We start from the raw sequence: 22109 nt of genomic DNA, 5'->3' as shown, positions 1-22109 counted from the left end.
GAGGAACTGCCAGCTCCATCTGGTGAGGCGCTGAGTCCTGCCTCTACAGGTGCTTCTGGGCTGTAAGGTCTTGGACAATGGGGCCCAGCATGGTTGACCCCTGGGCACTTCCCCAGTTGAAATGTTTCTTAGTAAAAGCGCTGTACCCCATGGCTAGATGACCCCATTCTCCGGGCACCCAGCCCCTTTAAAAGACACAGTCAGCTGAGGACTTGTCTGGCCATGCAACCTTGAGACAGCCTGAAGCAAGCTGGGACCGCAGCAGAGCAGGAAGCTACTTCCATACAAGCAGCTTGTGTATGTGTGACGCCCTGGGGTGAGGTGAAAACTACAAAGGAAACCCACCCACAGCTCCTCTGCAGCATTCCTGGCTCTATGCTGGGGCTGGGCGTACACACTGGGCAGGGCTGCCAGTTTCCCTCACAAGGAAATTGTTGCCTTTCTTTGAGCAGCACAAAATTGCCAGGGGCAAGCTCCCTAAAGCTCACTCACGCAAAGTGCTGAGTGCTGGAGCAGGTGTTCTGCTACACAAGGAAGATGCACTTTGGCCCCAACACAGCTGCCCTAAACAAGAAGGTGCAGGTGTTACTGGTGCTCTCTGGCCAAATCTCCTGCAATGATCCTTCTGCTCAGGCTGAGCTCTGTCAATAACCATCTGTAAATAGTAGGCTGGTGCCCTGCTGTGGCTGAAAGCAGAACTGCAGTACAATAAGGCATTTATTCCCCCCCCTTCGGCCAAGCTGTACCAGTGTAAATCAGGAGTAACCACACAGGTAGGCAGAGCTGATCTGATCTGATGACACCAGTGTAAGAGAGCAGGAATCTGGCCCAATGAGAGAAAAGACCCAGCTGTGCTCCTGAGCCATGTGTTAAGGGCAGGGGAGGGTTTCATAGCTACCCATGGCAGCACTGGGCACCCAGTACAGCTGGGGGTGCTGTGTGTGTGTCTAATTCCAGGCATGTCACACTATGATTGGACCCCAGTCAGCAGGCTGGCCTCAGCACCTGCCCCATGTCACGCATTCCCCGCTTGCTCCGTGAAAGGATGACATATGTTTGCATCTTAACTCATCTCTTGTAGGGTGCTTATGAGGTCACAAAATGAATCAGAAGCAGAAGGAGTCCAAAGACGGGCACAGAAAAAAAGAAACACGGAAACACGTCCCTCGGAGCAGAGACTGGAACAAGGCCAGCCCCCAGCACGGCCCCGCTGTATCGTTCCAACCGCACCCAGGGCTTAGCTTCTTCTATCCCAGCCCCTTCCAGCTTCCCCCGCCCCAGCGAAGACGCGTTGGGGTGTGACTGGAACACTGCTGCCCTCCGACGATCGCCACCTGGTGTAATGGCCCCTTGGGGGCTGCTGCCGTGTGGTGCTGCCCTCAGGGGTAGCGGATCTTGTCCATGTTAGCAGCTGGTCCTGCTCGCTCGCAGCCCTGTGGGACGGGTACTGGTGGCAGCTAACCCAGCAGCACCACCACTCTGCCAGTGGGGGCTCGGAGCAGAAGTGGGGCAGTGAATCAGGCCTCCAAACTGTAAGTTAAAGTCCCTTCAAGAAAGGCTCAACCGCAATGCTGGCCTCGGCCCCCTGGAACTGTGGGAAGCTCGGGCCTGGATCCAGATCCAAAACACAGGTGCGGGCCCATGATCTCCTCAAGAAGCTCCTTGGCTTGGAGTTCTCAGAATTTCTCTCCTGCCCGGGCAAGATAAAGGATAAAAACAAGGAGAGTCCTGTAGCACCTTAAAGACTAACAAATTTGCATAAGCTTTCGTGGGCTGCAACCCAAGGGATGTGTCAAAGCAGCCAGTGATCACCAGAGGGCAGGGCAGGAGGCAGCTGCACAGGGAAGGATTCGCTACAGGCCAGAAACAGGAAGAGGAGTTATTTTCCCTGCTCAGAAATCGAAACTTACCAGCCAGAACTGCTGAAGCATTGCTCAGCAGAGGAGTGCCCAGACCACCCGGCACCATGGCTTGCTCGTCCCAGGGGAGCCCAGGCGACCCAGAGACACAGGTGAGCTTACTGCGATGATGGGACCGTCTCCCTGGGGGCCTGGCCGGGGTGACATTCTGCTACATGCGAAAGGAAAACGATGCCTGAGGACCCCATCTCCTTTCTGCAGCTGGTGCTGTGTCCAGGGCATATGGGAGGCCAACCTGACAGCACTGACCATGGGGCAGGGGAAGCGGCTGCTGGAAGAGGGGTGGGCAGGGGAAGTGAGAGCCAACCAGGCAGTGGGGAGGTTACGCAACTCTGTGGAGTCTCCTGCCTGCCAGTTACCCAGCCTCACCCAGGACGTTGTGGGCTGCTTCTTCAGAGTGGAGGGGTGGTCCAGGCCTTTGAGTGCTAACCTGATTATCAGGAGACCTGGCGTCTCTTCCTGCTGCTCCCACAGGCTCCCCACGTGACCCTGCAAGGCACAGGGGCCCAGAACCCCAGAGGTACGGCCTTGCTTAACTCCCACTGATTCCAGGGGAAGTTCAGAGCCTATCTGAGGACGTGAGCCACAGTCCCCAGCTGTAAAACGGGCATAACCCTTCCCTGCCTCACGGGCAGTGTGAGGATGAGTACCGCAAGAGCGGGGAGGAGTTCTGATAACGGGGGCACTCTGAGTACCTTAGAGAGCTGGACCAAGGCTGCGCAGAGCCACCTATGGGGGAAGGGGGCTTTGGCCCAGAGTCACTGAGCAGAGCTCCCTCTTAGCCCTGACAGATGGGGGCAGAGAAAAGGGGAGGATGTAGACGATGCAGAGGGGGGTGAAGAATGCCAGAGAGCCCCCAGGCGGGGTGGGGGGGGGAGGAGAGAGAGAGAGAATGAGGGAAGGGACGTCTCTGGATGATACCCAGCTGAGATAGGGAAAGGAGCTTTTCCTCTGCCTTGTGCCAGCCATGTCCCCATGCTGAGGCTAGGACGGGGTGGCACAGGGCAGCTGTTCTGACTCACACTCCCAGTACCGTGGGACTCGCTCTGTGCACCACAGCAGCGGTGGCAAAGCACCCTTAATGGGCCCATCCACCTGCCTCTGTGTGCAGCCTGTGTCACCTCTTTCCTTCTCCCCCTCACTGGCTGAGCCGTGGAGCGGAGCGACACAGCACTGGTAACCCCAGGGGTCTCTTTCTCCTTCCCAAAGGTGATGGAGGAAGAATTCCAGTTCCTGCTCTGCCAGGGGTGCCAGAAAGAACCCAGAAATCCCAAGCTCCTGCCCTGCCTTCACACTTTGTGCACAGACTGCCTGCAAGAGAACAAGCCCATTGGCCAGTGCCCCATCTGCCGGGCTCCCATCTCACACGCCAGCGGGATGCCAGCCCAGGACAACCTGCTCTTCGCCAGTCTGCAGGCCAAGCTGAACACCTACCAGAAGATTGTCAGCGGCAGCGACTTGGTCTGTGACAACTGTGGGAAAGAGGGAGAGTTCTGGTGCTCCATGTGCGAGGAGTTCCTTTGCATCAAGTGCTTTGAGGCCCACCAGCGGTATCTAAAGCGAGAGAGCCATGAGGCCCAGGCGGTGAGGGAGCTCAGAGTGGGATCTGCCAGGGAGTTTCTTGGGAGCTCCAGGAAGCCCAGTAACTTATCCTGTCCCAATCCAGCCCACGTGAACCAGATTCTGAGGTAATGTTCCTAACCTGCTCTGTTTGCTGTGCAGCTGCACCCAGAGTCTCCTTCCGGGCCCAGCTTTCTTTTCCACATGTAGGCAAACACACCACCAGTCCCTCCGCCCAGCCCGGGTTCCAGCTCCCAGCCCTGGGCCTCGTTCAGTCCTTCCTGCTTCTGGGCCTACTGCCAGATTCTTTTGTCCTCTCGTCTCTGAGCGTCCCCTGCCCGTGCTCTCGCCCTGGCAGCTCCTTTTCCCCATTGCCTGCCCTCCAGGGAACTCCCTCCTGCTCCCCCTTCTTTCCCGACAGCCTGGCTTTTCATTGCCCCAGCTGCTGCCTGCCCTCTGAACTGGCTGACAGGGGCACTGGACCCTTTGGCAGGACGCTGTTGGGTGACAAACCCTCTTGGTACCAATCGGCCTCGCCGGGAGAGCGGCAATGATTTACCCCAGCTGGTGATCTGTAGGAAGCACATGCAGACTGGGAAAGAGGGCGCCGGAGGGAGGAATGGGAAGCTGTTTCATCAGCCAGGCTCTGCCCTCGTGAAGGATGTTGCTGGGGGAGTGGGTGCTCTGCCTGGGGAACCATCTGAATGCCCCAGCAGGGAGGAGGGCACGAGGAGGGAAGAAATGAAGGCCTTTAACTGAACAGGCGATTGAAACCCAGCATGGCTGGACATCCCAAGTCACTCATTGCTGGCTGCGGTGGCTCTGCCTTTAGATCTCCCCGGCCACTTTCCCATAAGCCCCTTAAATGAAGAAGGCCTGGCTATGGGAAGGGTGCAGTAAGGCCACCAACAAAATGGGCTACGTGTCATCTAAATAACTGCTCTAAATTGTACTTTCATACACAGCATCTACTGCAGAGAGTGCCGAAAACCGATCTGCTGCATCTGTGCACTGCTGGACAGCCAGCACACGGGCAAGCACTGTGATATCAAGGTGGAGATCCAGCAGAGGCAGCAGGACCTGGGGAACATGAGCAAAGAGCTGCAGAAGAAGGAGGAAATCTTCAAAGATGCCTATAGTAACTTGAAGAGCAAAGCTGACCACTTGGCCCAGGTGAGGAATGAAACCCAGGAGCATATCCAAAAGACAGTTGAGCAGATAGTGCAGCTGATCCAAAAGATGGGGCAGGAGCGGCTGGAGATGGTGGAGAGGCAGCACCAACAAAGGAACGAGGAGCTGGAGGAGAAGATGCAGCAGACAGAAGCCATGCTCAAGAGGATGGAGACCAGCAAGCAGCTGGTGGAGAAGATGCATCTCTACTCGTCAGACCAGGAGGTGATGGACATGCACCCCATCATCAAAGGGTCCTTGGAGGAGCTCAGGAAGCTGCAGCCCCTGGCAGTGGAGACCAGTGTCCAGGCTGGAGACTTCAGCGAGTGTAAAGCCAGCCTGCAGGCTCTGTTGGAAAGAGTGACTGGGGAGAGAGGTAAGACGCTTTCATGGACTTGACCTGTCTCTAAGGTGGTGGTTGTGGACATGGTACCATCATTACTGCTGGTTACCGCCAGCATAGGATGGATTGGGGCTGATGACCTGTCACGTGTGACTGCACGATGGACCTTTTGATTACTCTTTTAGTGTTGCATGTTGGATCAGTGTGAAGAGTGAGGATGGAGAATATTGCCTCAGGTGTGGAGAGAGAGAGTGTGCATGCGTGTGTATATGTGTGCATGCGTGCGTTTGGAGGAAGGGCAATGGAGGAAACCCTTTTAGACTATAGGGCAGCTCAAGGTCTGCTTGGAACACTGATGGAAAATCGGGCAGTTCCACGAAATAGAAGATGAGCATCAATTCTCCAGCCTCTCTGGGAAATCCCCTGACCTGTGGTATGCAGGTGACCAGACTAGATGATGATCATCATCATGGTCTCTTCTTGCTCATGATTTAGTGATCACCCACAGTTCCCCCACAGCATCAACTTGATCTGCGTATCGTGGTCATTCACTAGCGCAGGTTGAATGGTGACAGAAAGGATTTGCCAATATTTCTTCTAAGTTCACTGAGTGGTGAGGGCGCATTATCCGTGAGCATTTGAAAAGCAGCCGGGTGTCTGCGAAAATGCTTGTGAATCCTGCCCGCCCTCAACTTCCTCTCGAATGATTTGTTGTCTGAAAACCAGTGCCGGAAAGAGGGTAGTTCCTTACTTGGTATTTTTGTAGTTTCGGTTATCCAATCAGGGAGCGCAAAAGAGAGCATGTGGCTTAGGTGACAAATCACATGGCAGGACTCATGACCAGTGACTAGTCAAAGTGAAATGGTGAGCGGTCCGTGACCTGAAATGTATTCGTCCAGACTCCTCAGTGAATATTGCTGAGTGGCAAAGACGCTGCTGGTTCTGGGATGACTGGCTAAGCCAAGGCCCGCCTTTCCAGGTGCACTGACTGTGATGCCACTTTTCAACTGGCACTATACAGTTTGGCTTCTGAAAATACACACTGAGCACTGCCCACTGGGGACAGGTCTTGGCCCCTCTCCAGAGGAGTGTGTGTAACTCACTGGTGGTGGGGGGGTCTGACAAAGCCCCCTCTATGCCAAATCCACTGGAGAGATGAGTCTGTCACAGCTCCAGGCAGGGAGCTCATGCTTTTAGCTCTGGCAGGTCCTGGTTCAATCCCAATGTGCTGCTCAAATAATAGCAGTCAAATGTGCTCAAAAAAGGGCTAGTCTGGCTAGGAAATGGTAGCCGCCTGGGGGATGGGCAGCAGCAGGCATGCTACCGGACACAGCCGCCTCCCCGTAAGATGAGAGAAGCGTCCTGGGGCGGGGAGTCCCACCCTCTCTGTTGGGCGGGGAGGGAGGCACGTGGGAATGAAACATACGTAGGTGGCCAGCACGGAGGGGAACCGTGGCACAGAGGAACAACTGGCCTTGGTTCCATCCACTGTCACGTCTCCCAGTCCGCATGGGAGCCAGCACGATGAGGATCAGCCCCTGGTTGCGGAGTCTGAACAAAGCAGCATGGCCATGCAGCAGCTGGCACGAGCGTGAAGGCAGACACACACCGTCACTGCAACAGATACGTGGCATGCGTCAGCCCGTCGGGGGCGAGCTGCTCAAGGGGCGCAGGGCTCAGCGTCCGCACCCGGGATGCCGCTTTGCTGGAGGGCCTTCTCTGAGCCACCATAATGGGCACGGGGAGATTGGGCAGTGCTGGCAGAGCCTGCAATTCAGTTCACCCTTCCCTGGGGGGGTCTTGGGCACAGCGCTGGGGCAGACATTTAGGGGACGTCCTCAAAGAAGACCCTGCTGCAGCCCTATGGAAGGAGACTGCACCACATGGCTGGGGTTTCCAGGTAGGAATCTTCTTCCCCATGCACTCTCTTCCCCCGGCCACAGCGTCACCACCTGTGCAAGCAGGCAGCTGCACACCCCCATGCTCCAGCCTGTCGAAATTTGTCACTGGCCCCCTGGAGCAGGTGGTCTAGCAGCTCTTGATTCTCCCTCCTATGTCCCCCTCCCACAGGTACCTCCGCTCCCCAGCGGGCCCCCCCGTCGGAGGAGAGCACTGCCCCTGTGACACTCAGCCTTGAGCCTCTGCATCCCACAGAGGATTCCCACCGGCAGACACACCTCCCTGCCCCTGACAGGGAAGGGCTGTTTTCCCAGGAGGACCCTGCATACCTCCCCTGCGCCCAGGCTGAGCCCCACCCAGCCGAGGATGGAGGAGAGGTCTGGCCTGCTAACCGGGGTGATGGCTCTCCAGCAATACTGGCCGGTCCGCCAGCCCAGGCGCGAAGGAATGGGGAGGAGGAGCCCACCTCCGGGCAGCTCGCAAGTCCTGAGGTGGAAATCCCAACTGGTCAGGAGGGGAAACGGGCCCCTCTCGCCTCTGAGCAAGGGGATTTAGTGGCGCAGCCCAGGGCGAGTGTGAACCAGGCAGACAGTCTCCTGGGGGTGGGCGGCAGCAGCATCCTGAAAGGACAGCAAAGCACCAACAGGCACCTGCTGGCCATGTCGCGTGGGGTCACGTCCATCTCCCGCTCCTTCCGCACCCTCACCTCGGCCTTGAGCCCCTTTCTGCAGGAAGCCACCAGCTGGTGGAAAGCCATGCACCAGCCTGCCTCAGCCCCTCCCAGCCCAGGGAGCCCACCCCTCCCTGAGACCACAGACTTGTCCGTGCCATCACTGCCCTCGGACCTGCTGGACTTATTCCTGCCAGAGGGCAGCGTCTCCCTGCTTCCAGCAGCACCCATTGCCCGATACTCCAGCAGCCACTCTGCCTCCCCGCCTCCCCAAGCATCTTCCTCCTCCACCGAGCCACCAGCCCAACCCCAGCCTGTTGCCTCCAGCAAAGGGACAGGAGAGGGGGCCGGGGCAGGAACTGGCACGTCGATGGATAACGGCAGAGGCAAGCGACGCAAGAGCAGAAGCCAGGCCCTGAGTACAGCTGCTGCCAAAAAGCAGAAGCAGCAGCAGCGTTAACGTTTCCCTCTCGATTTCCTGACACTCTGGTAACTGCCGGTGTTGGACGCTGCACGTTTCCTTTCCCGTCTGTACCTGAAAGGCGTGGGCACTAAGGAGAGAGGATGGCCTGGGAGGAGGAGGCCTAAGGTGACCTGGGTTCAGTTCTCTCTGTGCGAGCCAGGGCAGGTCACAAATTGCTATGCCTCAGCTGCTCCGTACAAGGGGGGTGACAGCGCAGCCTTTGTCAGTCTCTTCGGGGCCAACATAGCCGCTCACCAGGTGTTTGTACAGCACCTAACGCTACGGGGCCTTTGCATAACATCAGTACAACCCAACAACGTCATCGTCTCAGTGTTCTGCCGCAGTCAGCTTCTGCGCCAGTATTGAGTGAGGCTGGAGTGTGAGCCAGGCAGGGATCAGAGTCGTCCTCTCAGCAACGGACCGTGAGGGGAAAACCGTTCCTGACCCTAGGAGAGAGGCAGCAGGGAAGGCATGAGAGATGGACACAGTGGGCCCACCCCACAGCCCAATGGGCTGCCTCATCCTGGTGGATCGTCTAGTGAGACTGGAAGCTGCTTGAGGCCGGGACCATTTCTTGCACCGTGCCCAGCACTACCTTGGACGGGCACCCGTGTACAGCCTGGCATGCCAGCGAAGTCCTACGGCATTGAACTGTAGGTGTGGCTCTTCATGGACTGATAGCTTTTAAAGCCAGCAGCCCATTATGGTCATCTAGTCCGACCTGCCTGCATAACCCAGCGGGGTCCTGCAGCTAGCCCACAGCTTGTGCTTGAGCTGGAGCGTGTGTTTGAGAGAGAGACATCCGTCCAGTCTCAGAGTAGAGACTTCGTGGGGTGAGAATCCACCAGGTCCCTTTGTAAGTTCTTCCAGTGCTTAGTTGTGTTTGTCCCCCCCAGGTTTAAATCTGCCCCTTATTCCTAGGCTGGGCTTATGCAGTGTCAGTTTCTGGCCATTGGACCTTTGGGCTCCCCCTTCACCCTCGGCTCCCCCTACTCGCCCCCTTTGTGTTCGTCAGCAGCCCCTTGTGACCCTGAGTGAGCGGCCCTTGGCTCCTTCTCCGCGCCCTCACTGCCTGACAGGGTAGTTCCCCCTTCCCTTACGCCCAGCCCCACCTGTTCCTGTCCCCCATCCCCCTGTCCATGCTGGCTTGCTCTCTCCCCCGCATGTGTTCTCTGCCTGCCCCTCCAGGGTCCCGTGGGCAGCCCTGCCCTGCGTTACCAGGTTTGTCAGCAGCCTGCGGGTCCAGGCAGTGGCTGTGTGAGGCCAGGATTCAGTGGTGCCGGCTGAGCCAGGCAGAGCAGCACCTCTTCAGGCTCACGGGACAGTGGGTAGGGCTTTGGAGTAACCCCAGCTGATATGCCATGGCCAGGCCATTTACCCTGTGCAGCTCCTGTTTGCTGTGAATTTGAGTCCTGCCCTTGGCACAGTGATGCTGGCAGGATTAGGGGCACCATTTATAACATTATGTAACATCAATGGCTCAAAATGACAATAATTCCCTTGAGCTAGGCCATGTCGGGTACCGTTAGGAAGGTTACAGTTTGCTGCGGATGATGATATTGTTGATGTGCACACATGCTATTTGTAGTGGAAGTTATGGATGTGTTTGTATCTGTATTTCCACTTGTGCTGTGTTTCTGGGTGACTCCCCACACAGGGTGGCAGCACCCATAAGATGCCTAATGGCCCATTAAGGAAACTCACAGGTCCAATGGGCCCAAGGAGAGAAGCCAGGGATATACCTGATGAGTCACCAGGACTTACTCATGTGAGCCTGGACTCCATCTTATTTCTGTAAGTTTCCACAAGCAGCCTGGCAAACACCAAGGGACATAAAAGGCAGCTGCAGCACATCCATTTTGTCGTCAGTCTGCACTCTGCAGTCAGTCTTTAGTCTTCACCTATGTCTGGAGGATCAATTCATCTGTAACTGTGAATCAAAGCACTGAGACCCACCCAGGTACTGGATGTAACGAGGGGGACTATACAAGCCTACAACCTCCACAATTCTAGTGGAAACCTGATATATATAGACTTTCCAATCATTTGTATGTATCTGATTGCTTTAATCCTTTAACAGTTCTCTGATAGTTTCTTTCCTTTTATAATAAACCTTTAGTTCTAGTTACTAATGGATTGGCTGGCAGCGTGGTATTTTGGGTAAGATCCAAACTTATATTGATCTATTAATACGGCTGACCCCTTGGGGTCAGGAGAAGCTCTTTGGTAAAGAGCAGAGAGTTTTAAATAACTGGTCTCTTTACTGGACCAGTGGCTGAGACTGAAATGCAGTAAAGGGGGCTGTGTATATTTTGTTTTAGCTTCTTGATAACCAGTGTGGGGAATCAGAAGCACAGTTTGTGGCGGTTGGGAAGTCTGGCTTCAGCGTCACCCCCTCCAGTGCTGGGAGAATCTGCTCTCCTTTTGCAGCCTGCCCTGACCTTGGCATTTTCAGGTGGCTGCCTTCGGCACGGATGGGTCACAGGCAGCTTGCAGAGGTGCTCTCTGCCTGCATTCTGCAGGAGCTCCTACCGGACATTGTGGGAGGCAGCTTGGCCTAATGCAGTGGGTCTCAACCTGTGGCCCAATCAGCACACAGCTGCGGCCCATGTGACACTCTCAGGGCCATACAGGCAGTCAGTCTATTGTGTGGATGCGGCCCACATAACACCCAGAAAGCTGCATACGCAGCCCACAATGGTAAATAGGTTGAGAGCCACTGGCCTCGTGGATAGTGTGCTGGCCTAGGCTTCAAGAGACCTGGGCTTTGTTCCTGGCCCTACCCTGGCCTGCCGGGTGATCCTGGGCAAATCCGCTCTGTGCCTCAGTTCCCCCGTCTTTAAACAGGGAGATGGACACTTCTTTTGCAAAGCCCTTTGAGATCCAGAACTGAAAACCGCTGTCTTAGAGCTAGGGTTTGTTATTAGCCCGAAGTGCTATTCCCATGCGTGCCAAGGGCGGCTTGCCTGTTACTGAATTCTTTCTGTTTTGCTTTGTCTAGAAGCTGCCTCAGCTAGACCCACAGATCACGCCAACAAGGTAAGACGTAGTTTTGTGCTTATTCTGACAGAGGCAGGGAGCAGCACATGCAGCATTCCCTGCACTTGTGGCAGGAAACCAAGCCCAGCTCCCAGGAGCATTGGCTGGAAGGCAGGGCTGGCTGATTTACATCATCTTCTTGCCATATCTTGTTTTGAATACAGCCACTTTAATCTAAGGGCCTATTGTTCCCTCAGTTCCATCCCCGTGCGCATATTGATGGGGCATGAGAGCCAGTCAAATAATAATCCCTAGCTCTTATGGTTGGGGTGTCCCGGGCCAACAGCCCTATTGAATGGTGACACTCTGGGATATCACAATGGGGATTCCAGGGGCCACTTCACCTCACGGTGGTGTGGCCCCATGGTGAGCATCCGAGAGGTGAGAGTCCAAGCCTGCTGCAGGGTAGGCGCACAGTGCGACATCACGTAGGATGAGAAGAATGGGCATGACTGTATAGCCACCAATTAGGTCCCATGTGAGCAGTCCTGACTCTAAAATGTGGTAATACAGCACAGTGGTCAGGGCAGCGTGGCCCAATGGCTGGAGTCAAAGTCCTCCATCTCTGTGAGATAATGTAGCCTATTGGCACATTGAGAAAGAGGTGCACCACCGGGGGTGGTGCCCAGGGTAGGGGGGCTCAGGTCCTCCCTGATCCTTCAGACTCCAGCCCAGGGCCCTGGCAGTGGTGAGGGTACTCAGCACTAAGTCATCAGGGATCCTTCCAAAACACGCTGACCGGTTCTCCGATTCTCCCACCAGAGCAATGTTTAAGTCCCCTGGGCAACTTCCTATCCTGTCTTCTGTGGCAATGATCCACAGTTCCCTGCGATCTCTAGGGTCCTCAGCTGATGCCATGCCTCTTGGCTCAGTCCCTTCTCTGGGTTTGTCCGACAGCCTAGACTCTGTCTGGGGCCCTGTGTGCCGTGTCTCGCCTCTGGTTTCAGAGCCTGCATCCTTCCCCTTCAGCAGCCAGCCCAGACTGAGCTGGGTTGCTTTTATACCTTGCATACAGGTTGCACATGCCCACCAGAGGCAGGGGGCGTGGCCTCCTCAGCCTGCGGTGCACAATTAACCCTCTCTATGCCAGGGAGTGGTACATACATCCTGTCACAGGGCTGCTTCGCCTCGCAGCAGAGTCACCCTGTGGTGAGGATCTCAGGGGCTGCTTCACCTTGTGGCTGTATCGTCCCGTGGCGGAAGCCCAAGGGGCCGCTTCACCTTGTGATTGTATTGCCCCATGGGAGGAGACCCACGGGGGCGCTTTGCCTCCCAGCAGTGTCGCCTTGTTGGGAGGGTAGGGGAACCAGAGCCAACCCGATTCCACCAGGTTCCGACCCCAGGCCCTTCAAATCCAGGTGCCCTAGCCCAGGGCTCAGATCCCAGTATCCTTTACCCTGCTGGTAACAGCAAATCATCCCCTTTGGTTCCCGTGGCCGACTGGCTTCCCGCAGCACTGCAGGAGGTCGGCCCCGGTGGCTGGGAGTCCCAGCGGCTTCCCAGCAGGAGGCTGCAGCACACATCCACCTTCCTCCTCAGTCAGCCCAGACTGAGCTGCGCTGCTCCTTTCCGGGTACCCCCTCCACTGGGAGCAGGCCCAGCAAGGGCGAGGGGGCAAGGCCTCTTGGGCCCAGCGCAGGCTGTTAGCTCTTGCCTCGCCGGTGCGCGGTTGGTGCACCCGTCACACTGGTCTAGCACTTTTCATCTGGAGCTCTCAATGTGACTGCTGATGTGAGTTAGATCTCACCAACATGAGGAAGGGCTGCAGAGCCTGCCCTCATTGCTCATCTGCCCCTTCCATGCTACCCCTTCCCTGCCCCTTACAGGTACGCAGCATGGGAGGGTGTAGGAAGGACATCGAGCCTTGAGACATCAAAACACAGGCCATGCAAATATTCCAGATACTAACTGTAGCAAATGCTCAGGATAGACAGGTACATACGAATGGTCCCCGACTAGCCGGACGTCTCCTCAGTGATACTTGCAAGGGTGGGTGGATTTTGTTGCGTCTTTGGCTCTTTACTCAACATACATAATGTGAAGGAAGCACACTATGACTTGGATTGTGTGATTGTCCCCAAGAACTGAGAACATCCACTGCTGTCTATCCATCTGTCCAGCCCCCATTGTTATGATATGTCACTGCCTGTCCCCTTATATGCCCCAAATTGTGCAAAATGCATATTTCTAGTCTCCACATTAAAGAACCTAGAGCCAGGTCATCTCCAAAGACCCTTTCAAACATATTGTCCAGCAGCAAACGATGGGCCGTCAACAGTTTGTTTTCATTGTTTAGGCCCATTCGTTGTCTTTACCACTGAAGAGGAAAGGAGTCCAAACGGAGGCCCCTGTGAAGTTGATCAAGATTGAAGCTGATGCTGACGAATGGGAGCAATCAGCAAAGAAGCACCAGCAGGATTTACTGGAACAACCTGGGACCAGCTCCTCAATAGCGAGCAGCTCTCCCTGTGTGACTGACGGCTTCAGTGCAGCCAAAGCAGCTGATGTGCTGGAAAACAACATCTACAAACTAGGTGAGCCAGGTAGGCAGAGATAATCAGAGTCTTACCAGGTTTTCACTTTGACCATCTACATCACCGAGGCCACGAGGAGATTCCTGTAATTAACGTGGGCCCTGGGAGATCTCACCTGGTGGGTCTGGTGAGACCTTCTATGGAACACTGGGTGCAGTTCTGGTCTCCCAGGTTTAAGAAAGATGAATTCAGACTGGAACAGATGCAGAGAAGGGCTGCTAGGATGATCCAAGGAGTGGAAACTCCTTATGAGAGGAGACAAGGAGCTTGGCCTGTTTAGCCTAACCAAAAGAAGGCTGAGGGGAGATATGATTGCTCTCTGTAAATACGTCAGAGGGATAAATACCAGGGAGGGAGAGGAGTTATTTAAGTTAAGCACCAACGTGGACATAGGAATAAATGGATATAAATTGGCCAACAATAAGTTTAGGCTTGAAATTAGTAGGTTTCTAACCATCAGAGTGAAGTTCTGGAACAGCCTTCCCAGGGGAGCACAAAACCTAACTGGCTGCAAGACTGAGCTTGATATGTGTATGGAGGGGCTGGGATGATGGGACTGCCTACAATGCATGTGGCTTATCTGCAGCTGCTAGCAGCAAAGATCTCCAGTGGCTGGTGATGGGCTAGTAGAAGGGAAAGGCTTTGAGTTACTACAGAGAATTTGTTCCCAGGTGTCTGGCTGGTGGGTCTTGCCCACATGCTCAGGGTCTAACTGACTGCCAGATTTGGGGTCTGGAAGGAATTTTCCCCAGGTCAGATTGGCAGAGATGCTGGGGGGTTTCTCCTTCCTCTGCAACGTGGGGCAGAGGTCACTTGCAGGTTTGAACTAGTGTAAATGGTGAATTCTCTGTAACTTGAAGTCTTTCAGTCGTGATTGGAGGACATCGGTAACTCAGCCAGAGGTTCTGGGTCTATCACAGGAGTGGGTGGGGGAGGTTCTGTGGCCTGCGTTGTGCAGGAGGTCAGACGAGATGATCATGATGGTCCCTTCTGACCTTAAAGTCTATGAGAGGTACTTCTAGGGTGACCAGATAGCAAGCGTGAAAAATGAGGACAGGATGGGTGGTAAATGGCACCTATATAAGAAAAAGCTCTGAATTGTGGGACTGTCCCTATAAAATCGGGATATCTGGTCATCCTAGCTACATCTCATGGACAGTTAGAAAAGTACCTCTGATTCCCTACAGATTTCCTACAGGGATGGATACTTTATCATCTTGTTCAAGACCTTATTCACAGAGCCAAATGTGGTGGTATATATTTGCTGCTATTCCCTTTTAACTGCCCTGGGTTTAATTCCATTCATGTTTCTACCCTGTGTTGTATTAGCCCAAGCAAAGCCCCGGGCATGGTTGGCAGGATGTAATGGCGACCTGCAGACTTTTTTCTTCAATATGCCAGACACACCCACAGAAACGCCCCTCTCCCTACCCACACACCTGTGCAGCCTTGGACATACACAGATACAAGCCTAGGTTTAGGTGCTGAATGCCCACAGTGACACTGGGCATTATCACACCACTGATTCCACATGCATCTCCTTTGTGTTTTAGTGTCCCCCCAGTGTCACAGCTGATTGGCTCTGCTCTGCTGCCCCAGCATGCACCATGCTGTATGGTCGCAGCTACTAGGCGCAGGCCATGGGGATCTAAAGCAAACAAATGAAAAAGGAAACTTGCACTGGTCAAACGCCTCCCTTAACCTGGGGTATTCTGGGCCCAGCCCTCGCTGGGTCCTATGCTGGAAGAAGGGTTAATTGGGATAAATGATCTGGCCAGCGTTATGCAGAATGTCAGTCTAGTTGATCTAATGCTTCCTTCTGTCCTTAAACTATGAATTCACGTTGCTAGCAGAGAGGGAAATTTCCAGGGCACTTAAAGGAATTAGGTGCACAACTCCCATCGACGTCTAACTCCCTCAAGGTGCCTTGGAAATCTCAGTCTGATTTTTGTTGTTACTGGCTCTGAATGTTTCCACTTTCTCTGCCCGGGAATTCTGACATATACCAGGTATGAATATTGTGGGACTCTTTCTTGGTGCTGCATTGCTACCTTTTTTCTCTTTCCCCATGTAATGGGTGCACTCGGAGTGCCAGCTGCCTTTCTCAGTTACCCCCATGTAGGCATCAGAAAACCCAGTTTAAGTGAGACCAGAATCAATCTCCAACCTGGGTGTTTGCTCAGATTCTGGTAGCCTGGCCTTCTGCACCCCTCTTCCCTGGCTATGCATAAGGAAGCATTAGAAGTATAAAGAAGTATGGGTTGGATGAATGGACTATAAAATGGATAGAGAACTAGCTAGGGCATAGGGCTCAACGAGTAGTGATCAATGGCTCCATGTCTAGCTGGCAACCGGTCACAAGCGGAGTGCCCCAGGGGTCGGTCCTGGGGCCGGTTTTGTTCAACATCTTTATTAATGATCTGGAGGATGGGGTAGATTGCACCCTCAGCAAGTTTGCGGACGACACTAAGCTGGGGGGAGTGGCAGATACCCTGGAAGATAGGGATAGGATACAGAGTGACCTAAACAAACTGGAGGATTGGGCCAAAAGAAATCTAATGAGGTTCAACAAGGACAAGTGCAGAGTCCTGCACTTAGGAAGGAAGAATCCCATGCACAGCTATAGACTGGGGACCAACGAGCTGGGCAGCAGTTCTGCAGAAAAGGACCTGGAGGTAACAGTGGATAAAAAGCTGGATATGAGTCAGCAGTGTGCCCTGGTTGTCAAGACGGCTAATGGCATATTGGGCTGCATTAGGAGGGGCATTGCCAGCAGGTCACGGGAAGTGATTATTCCCCTCTATTCGGCATTGGTGAGGCCGCGTTTGGAGTATTGTGTCCAGTTTTGGGCCCCCCACTACAAAAAGGATGTGGACAAGTTGGAGAGAGTGCAGCGGAGGGCAACCAAAATGATTAGGGGCTGGAGCACAGGACTTATGAGGAGAGGCTGAGGGAACTAGGCTTGTTTAGTCTGCAGAAGAGAAGAGTGAGGGGGGATTTGATAGCGGCCTTTAACTACCTGAAAGGGGGTTCCAAGGAGGATGGGGCTAGGCTGTTCTCAGTGGTGGCAGATGACAGAACAAGGAGTAACGGTCTCAAGTTGCAGGGCGGGAGGTCTAGGTTGGACATTAGGAAAAAGTTTTTTACTAGGAGGGTGGTGAAGCACTGGAATGGGTTACCTAGGGAGGTGGTGGAATCTCCATCCTTAGAGGTTTTTAAGGCCCAGCTTGACAAAGCCCTGGTTGGGATGATATAGCTGAGGTTAGTCCTGCTTTGAGCAGGGGGTTGGACTAGATGACCTCCTGAGGTCCCTTCCAACTCTAATATTCTATGATTCTATGATTCTTCCCCTTAGAGAGAAGATGAATGTGACACAGACGTACATAACCATGAAGGGATAGAGGAAGTAGATGAGGGCTGCTATTCACCCATTCTCATAATACAGGGACAAGGGGACAGTCTCAGTAGTTAGTTAGAAGCAGCAAAATTGAAATCCATATAAATATTCACTCTTTCTTTTGAATCCTGCTAAGCTCTTGGTTTCAATGATTTCCTGTGGCAGTGAGTTCCACCGGCTAATTGTGCACTGTGTGAAAAAAGACGGCCATCTCTCACACACACCACTCCCAAATCTCACACACCGCTGTGGCCCCTGACACACTCAGACACTTTCAGGAGTCTGATGTGCTCGTTGGTCTCTTGCAGATGATCCCATAGATTGTTGGAACAGCCCTGAAAGGGATGACAGCGAGGAAGAGTCAACGGTGAGTGCGGCACAATGCTAAAAGCACTTCCGGCATTGGAGTGCCCCGGGTAGATGCGGAGAGACTGAGATCAACCCTCCAGCATGAGCCATCTCAGCTGGAAAAAACCCGACACTGTCTGTACATGTGGTATAGGCTGCAGGTCTCCCCCAGTTCACTGGGAAGAATCCTAGAGCAGCTCAGATCACGGCAGTGCTAAGAACCATGGGATGGGCCGCACAGCCCGAGTGACACACATGGGGAGCTCAGCACCAGCGTGGGCACAATAATGCGGGCAGGGCTTTGCAGTGGGCACTCACACTGGGCTAGGTGAACTCAGGAGCTCAGCCCCAGGCGCCGAGCACCCGAGTGAACTCTGCAGCGTAGATTGAACCTGCGTGAGTTTGGAGTCCCCAGTCCATCCTGGGGGAACTGAGGTGGGGAGTTCCAGAGCTGATGTTCTAGCATCTTTAGGAGCTTTTGACGCGTCACTGTTTCCTTCCCCAGGACTGTAGTCTGCCAGACGAGTTCAACATCAGCTGTCAGAGCACCGTGGCCTTCTCTGCCAGCAGTCTGATGGAGCTCGACTCGAGACAAGGGTCACTGCTCTTCTTCGACCTCAAGTTCATGAGTAAGGGTCCAAGGATGCTGTTCAAAGGCAAATGTGTATCCCGTCTGCAAATCACCGACTTAGCAACAGCCCTGTGGGGAGGCAGGTGGTGCGGCCACATGACACTGGGCTTCCTGGCTGTGCAATCTGCCACGTCCCACTAGGGACGTGTGCTCCACGCAGCATGGCCAGGCAGCTCTGCTGTGGGGAGGAGCACAAAGGCCATGAGGATCTGAATATTTTTAGGTAAGGGGGATCGGTCATGGCAGGCTCTAGGGTTATGGCCTCAGAGCTTCCTGGAGCAGCCCTTCCCTTTCAGAAGTGAGACCTTCGAGAGAGGAAGTGTCTCGGATGCCCCCTCCCCCAAGCGGGATCCGAAGCAGCTTCAGAGAGACCCCTTCCCTGTCGCAGGAAGATGCTATTGTAGGTGGGAAGGATTAGCCAAGGCACCCCTGAAAAGCAAGCGACGCTGGGGTGTCAGAAACTGACGGCCTGCTTGGGGCAGGCTCTGAGGAGAAGGCAATGGGCTGGCCCCCAGCTGCTGTTAATCGTGTAGCTCCCTCGAAGTGCTCTGGTTTCTCCTGACAGGGAGACTCATTCTGTCTTTCACTCCCAACAGTGAACAAGATCCTTCAGCTGGCTGTGGTGGATGAAAAAATGAGCTTTACCATCTTGATTCAGCCACTGAAATCTTTGCCTGGCTTGATCTCAAAAGGCAGCACCTGTGAGATCGGTATGAAGACCTTATTCCAATACCTCTGCTCTGTCCACAAACCCATCTTAGCAGGGTACGACCTCTGGTCAGCAGCCCTTCCTGTCCTGTTTCAATCCCTGGATCTCATTAACAAGAAAGAGGAGTTCCATGCAGCTGTCTTTGGTTTCCTGGACATCTTGCCCCTGATTAAAGAGAAGATCCCCCAGGCTGCAAGTTACAAACTGAAGAACCTGTCCAACACTTACATTTGTCGGCAGCTGAATACTCACAGCCCCGTGGAGAATGCAAAGGCCCTAAGGGATCTGTGCACCGTTCTGGATGTTGATCCAGGAGAGGACCCGATGCCTGTACTCACCTGTTCTAATCTGGAATGTTACGCTTCCCTCCAGCCCTTGCTGAATGAGAAACTTCTCACGAAGCCTTCAGTGCAGACGCTGTCCCTGCATAACGTGAGTCTCCGCACGCTGCACAGCGTATACCTGCAGGACCCAGAGAAAGGGCTGCAGAAGTTCTGCCGGCTCCTCAATTCGCAGCTGCGGAGCTCTGAGAAGAAAATCCAGAAGCTGAGTAAGATCAAAGCCCATTTCCAAAGCCCGCAGCCAGCAGCAGATGAACTGCTGCGAGTACCAAAGAGTGAGCCAGAGAACTGACGTACACCTCTGGCTCTGGCAGCTGGATCTGTCAGTGGCACAGAAGGCGTGGGGCTGAGCAGCAATGTTCGGTTCTCGGATCCAGACTCCACCAGGATTCAAGAGGTTCAGAGTCAATATTTTCAGTTTGGCCCATTATCTAAAGAGGGGCCCTGTGGCAAAACTCACGTCTAGATCTGAACTACGAATTCAGGGGTGTTTGGATCCGGGGTTCTGGTGTAGGGGACACTCTCTCTCTCCCCTCCCCCCATATGTATATATTTCTTATGCACAATTTTGTTAAGGTGAAGTGTTTAGGGAACTAGCTTAGGACTTGGGATACCTAGGGTCAAGTCCCTACTCCGCCACAGAGCTCCTGTGGGAACTTGAGCAAGTCACGTAGCCTCTCTCTGCCTCAGTTTCCCATCTGTGCAGTGGGAATAATAGCCTTGCCCTGCCTAGCAGTGGTGTTATGAGGATAAAGCTCTTAAAGATTTTGAGGTGCTTATATATCCTATGGGACCAAATAAGTACCTAAGATAGCCTGAAATCAAGCTTGCAGGGATGTATCAATGGCTTGAGTGCATCCTGCCTGTCCCGCAGGTTAGCATTAAATCCCCAAAGGTGCAGAGTTACGGCAGCTACTCTGAGCAGGACATGGTGGTAATATTACTACAGTCTTCCCATACACCGCATCCACAAGTGCCGCCAGGAATAGTGCTGCATCAGTGGAGAATTAGGGGGCCTAACTTTCCCAGTGCAGACAAAGCTGATGTCTCCAATTCATTGCACAGCTCTTGGTTTCTGCTTGGTGCACGGCCCAAATCCTCAACGGAGTTTAGGCACCTAAGTACCTTTGGAGATCTGGGCCTTTGTGACCAGAGGGGGGACCTGTCTAGCCAGCCAGGACCCCCTTGTATTTACTGCCACCATCAGCCTGGAGAGCAAGTCACTTGCATCCAAGTGTGCGCACAGGAATCGCCCGTGTGGCTGGACTGGCTGGCCTCGCGTGGTCCCTTCCAGCACTACATGATTGTGTCAGCAGCACGTGGCGTGAGGGGCATTTTTATTTAAATCTGTGGAAACGGAGAGAAAAACTCTCTGATAGGTTTGGTTTGGGATACGAGGGGTTAAACGAGACAGTGATGATTCTAGGGGTTTGCTTAACCAATAAACCCTTTATTTTATAATAAACTATTCTATCCTTATAATAAACAGTTCTATTTCTATAATAAACAGTTTCACAGCAAGCAATTGCACAGCAAACAATGATAGCAAAGGGCAGGAGAACTCCGTGCACGAAAGGACAAAATGTGCCACCCAAGACTTTAGCGTTTTGTGATCTCTCCTGGATCAACGCATGGCTGTCAGCATGTGACACTAGGGTGCCCGGTTTTGGAGTTCCCCAAAGAAGTTACAAGACAAACACAACAGAAAACAGTTAATCCATACTCACAAACATTATATACAGGTATACTGTGCTGGCCAAATTCAGTTGCCGTTTGCTTTAGATACTGCAGACGGGAGAGAGCCACTGTGAGTGATCAGTTCACAGTGAAGCAGGCTAGTGAAGATGCGTCAGCCCACCAAGCCAACACAACCAAGAGATACAGGGGGTGCCAAATAAATTCAATTCCTCTCTGCCTTCTGCCACCTGGGTTTGAACTTTTATAGTTTCCCCTGGTCAGCAGAGGCTAAGCCCCATTGGTTGCTATTTGCTGCATGACCTTCTAAGGTCATGGCTTGGAGTTTAGCCAACCAGGTGCTCCTGATTTCCCAGGCAGGTATGAACCAGCCAACCAGGTGATTACAATTATCCTGGGCAGTTGCTGACCATGCACCAGCAGGTGGGGTCACTTCATTTCCTTATAAGGAGACAGGTACATGCGGCTCGTGCTGCTGAGTCAACCCTCCCTAGGCTGCCTCTTTATCCACGTGGGGGGGGGCAGTGCATGTGGTGCTGCAGACGCCACTATGCAATTCAGTCCCCACAAAATCTATAATAAAATGAATCGTCTTGAGGCTTCCCTGGAGGCAAGCAGTCCATTGTCGTTGGTGTTTGTAAAGGGCTACGCACCTGCACACAATCATGTAAGTAAGAAATAAAATTCATAATTTGATAGGAATCCAAAGTCGTTCTCTCTCGCCCCACGCTGACCACACTTCCTTAACACCCTCTTGGGAAGGACCCAACCGTGGGTATTGGGGGAGATCTCACGCACCTACCCCCTGCTTGCCACATACACACAAAGCCATCAGGGCACTGGGCCCATGGGCAGCTGCTCGGAGAGCAGGCCAGATAGTCAAACGCTCATGGCATATCACGTTAGCTCCTAAAAGTGGAGGCAAACCAAGCTCATTTGAAAGCTGATCTCAGTTTGGTGTCTACACCTTGCCCTCAACGAATGAATACAGTGAGCAGAGACTGTCCCACGTACCCCTGGAAATGGCTTCAAAGGGGCCGAGCCAAGCCCCAGATGTGGCTGTAGGAAAAAGCTGGCTCCAGATGCAGAGGTAAATGCAGCGTTGGGGCCCACTCTGAGACACCAGGAGTTACTTGGCAACAGCACCATGGCAACTCCTGCTCCTGATGTTTTGAATCCGCAACAGCCTGAGCTTGTTTGCAAAATGTGCAGTGAGTCTTGCACACCGGTGGGACAGACTGGCCCAGAAGCAACAGTACCTTCTATTTGCTCACGAAGGGGAGGGGAACTCTCAGCTTCACACAGTAACATTACACCCTGATTATCATCCCCCTGACAGCTACGCTTACCCTCCTCCACACAGCGCCCCGTGTCTCAGTATCAGCCAGCCA

General features: G+C 53.7%; 1 protein-coding gene across 1 annotated transcript; it reads left to right on the top strand.

Annotated features, from left to right (window-relative positions):
- The first annotated feature begins 1884 nt into the window (after window positions 1-1884).
- LOC137149673 (protein PML-like) lies at window positions 1885-20709 on the top strand. Its single transcript, XM_067543224.1, has 8 exons — window positions 1885-2011; window positions 3129-3607; window positions 4445-5025; window positions 11026-11063; window positions 13360-13597; window positions 17303-17361; window positions 17848-17971; window positions 18570-20709. Exons 1-8 carry the CDS (start codon window positions 1967-1969, stop codon window positions 19313-19315), a joined length of 2310 nt encoding a protein of 769 aa, XP_067399325.1. The 5' UTR covers window positions 1885-1966; the 3' UTR covers window positions 19316-20709.
- Window positions 20710-22109: the final 1400 nt, after the last annotated feature.

The sequence above is a fragment of the Emydura macquarii genome, unplaced genomic scaffold (assembly GCF_026122565.2).
Source record: "Emydura macquarii macquarii isolate MOO-44397 ecotype Brisbane River unplaced genomic scaffold, CSIRO-AGI_Emac_v2 contig_799, whole genome shotgun sequence".
Taxonomy (NCBI): Eukaryota; Metazoa; Chordata; order Testudines; family Chelidae; genus Emydura; species Emydura macquarii.
The sequence above is the reverse complement of the archived record's forward strand: the minus strand, read 5'-3'. Positions and strand labels throughout refer to the sequence as shown.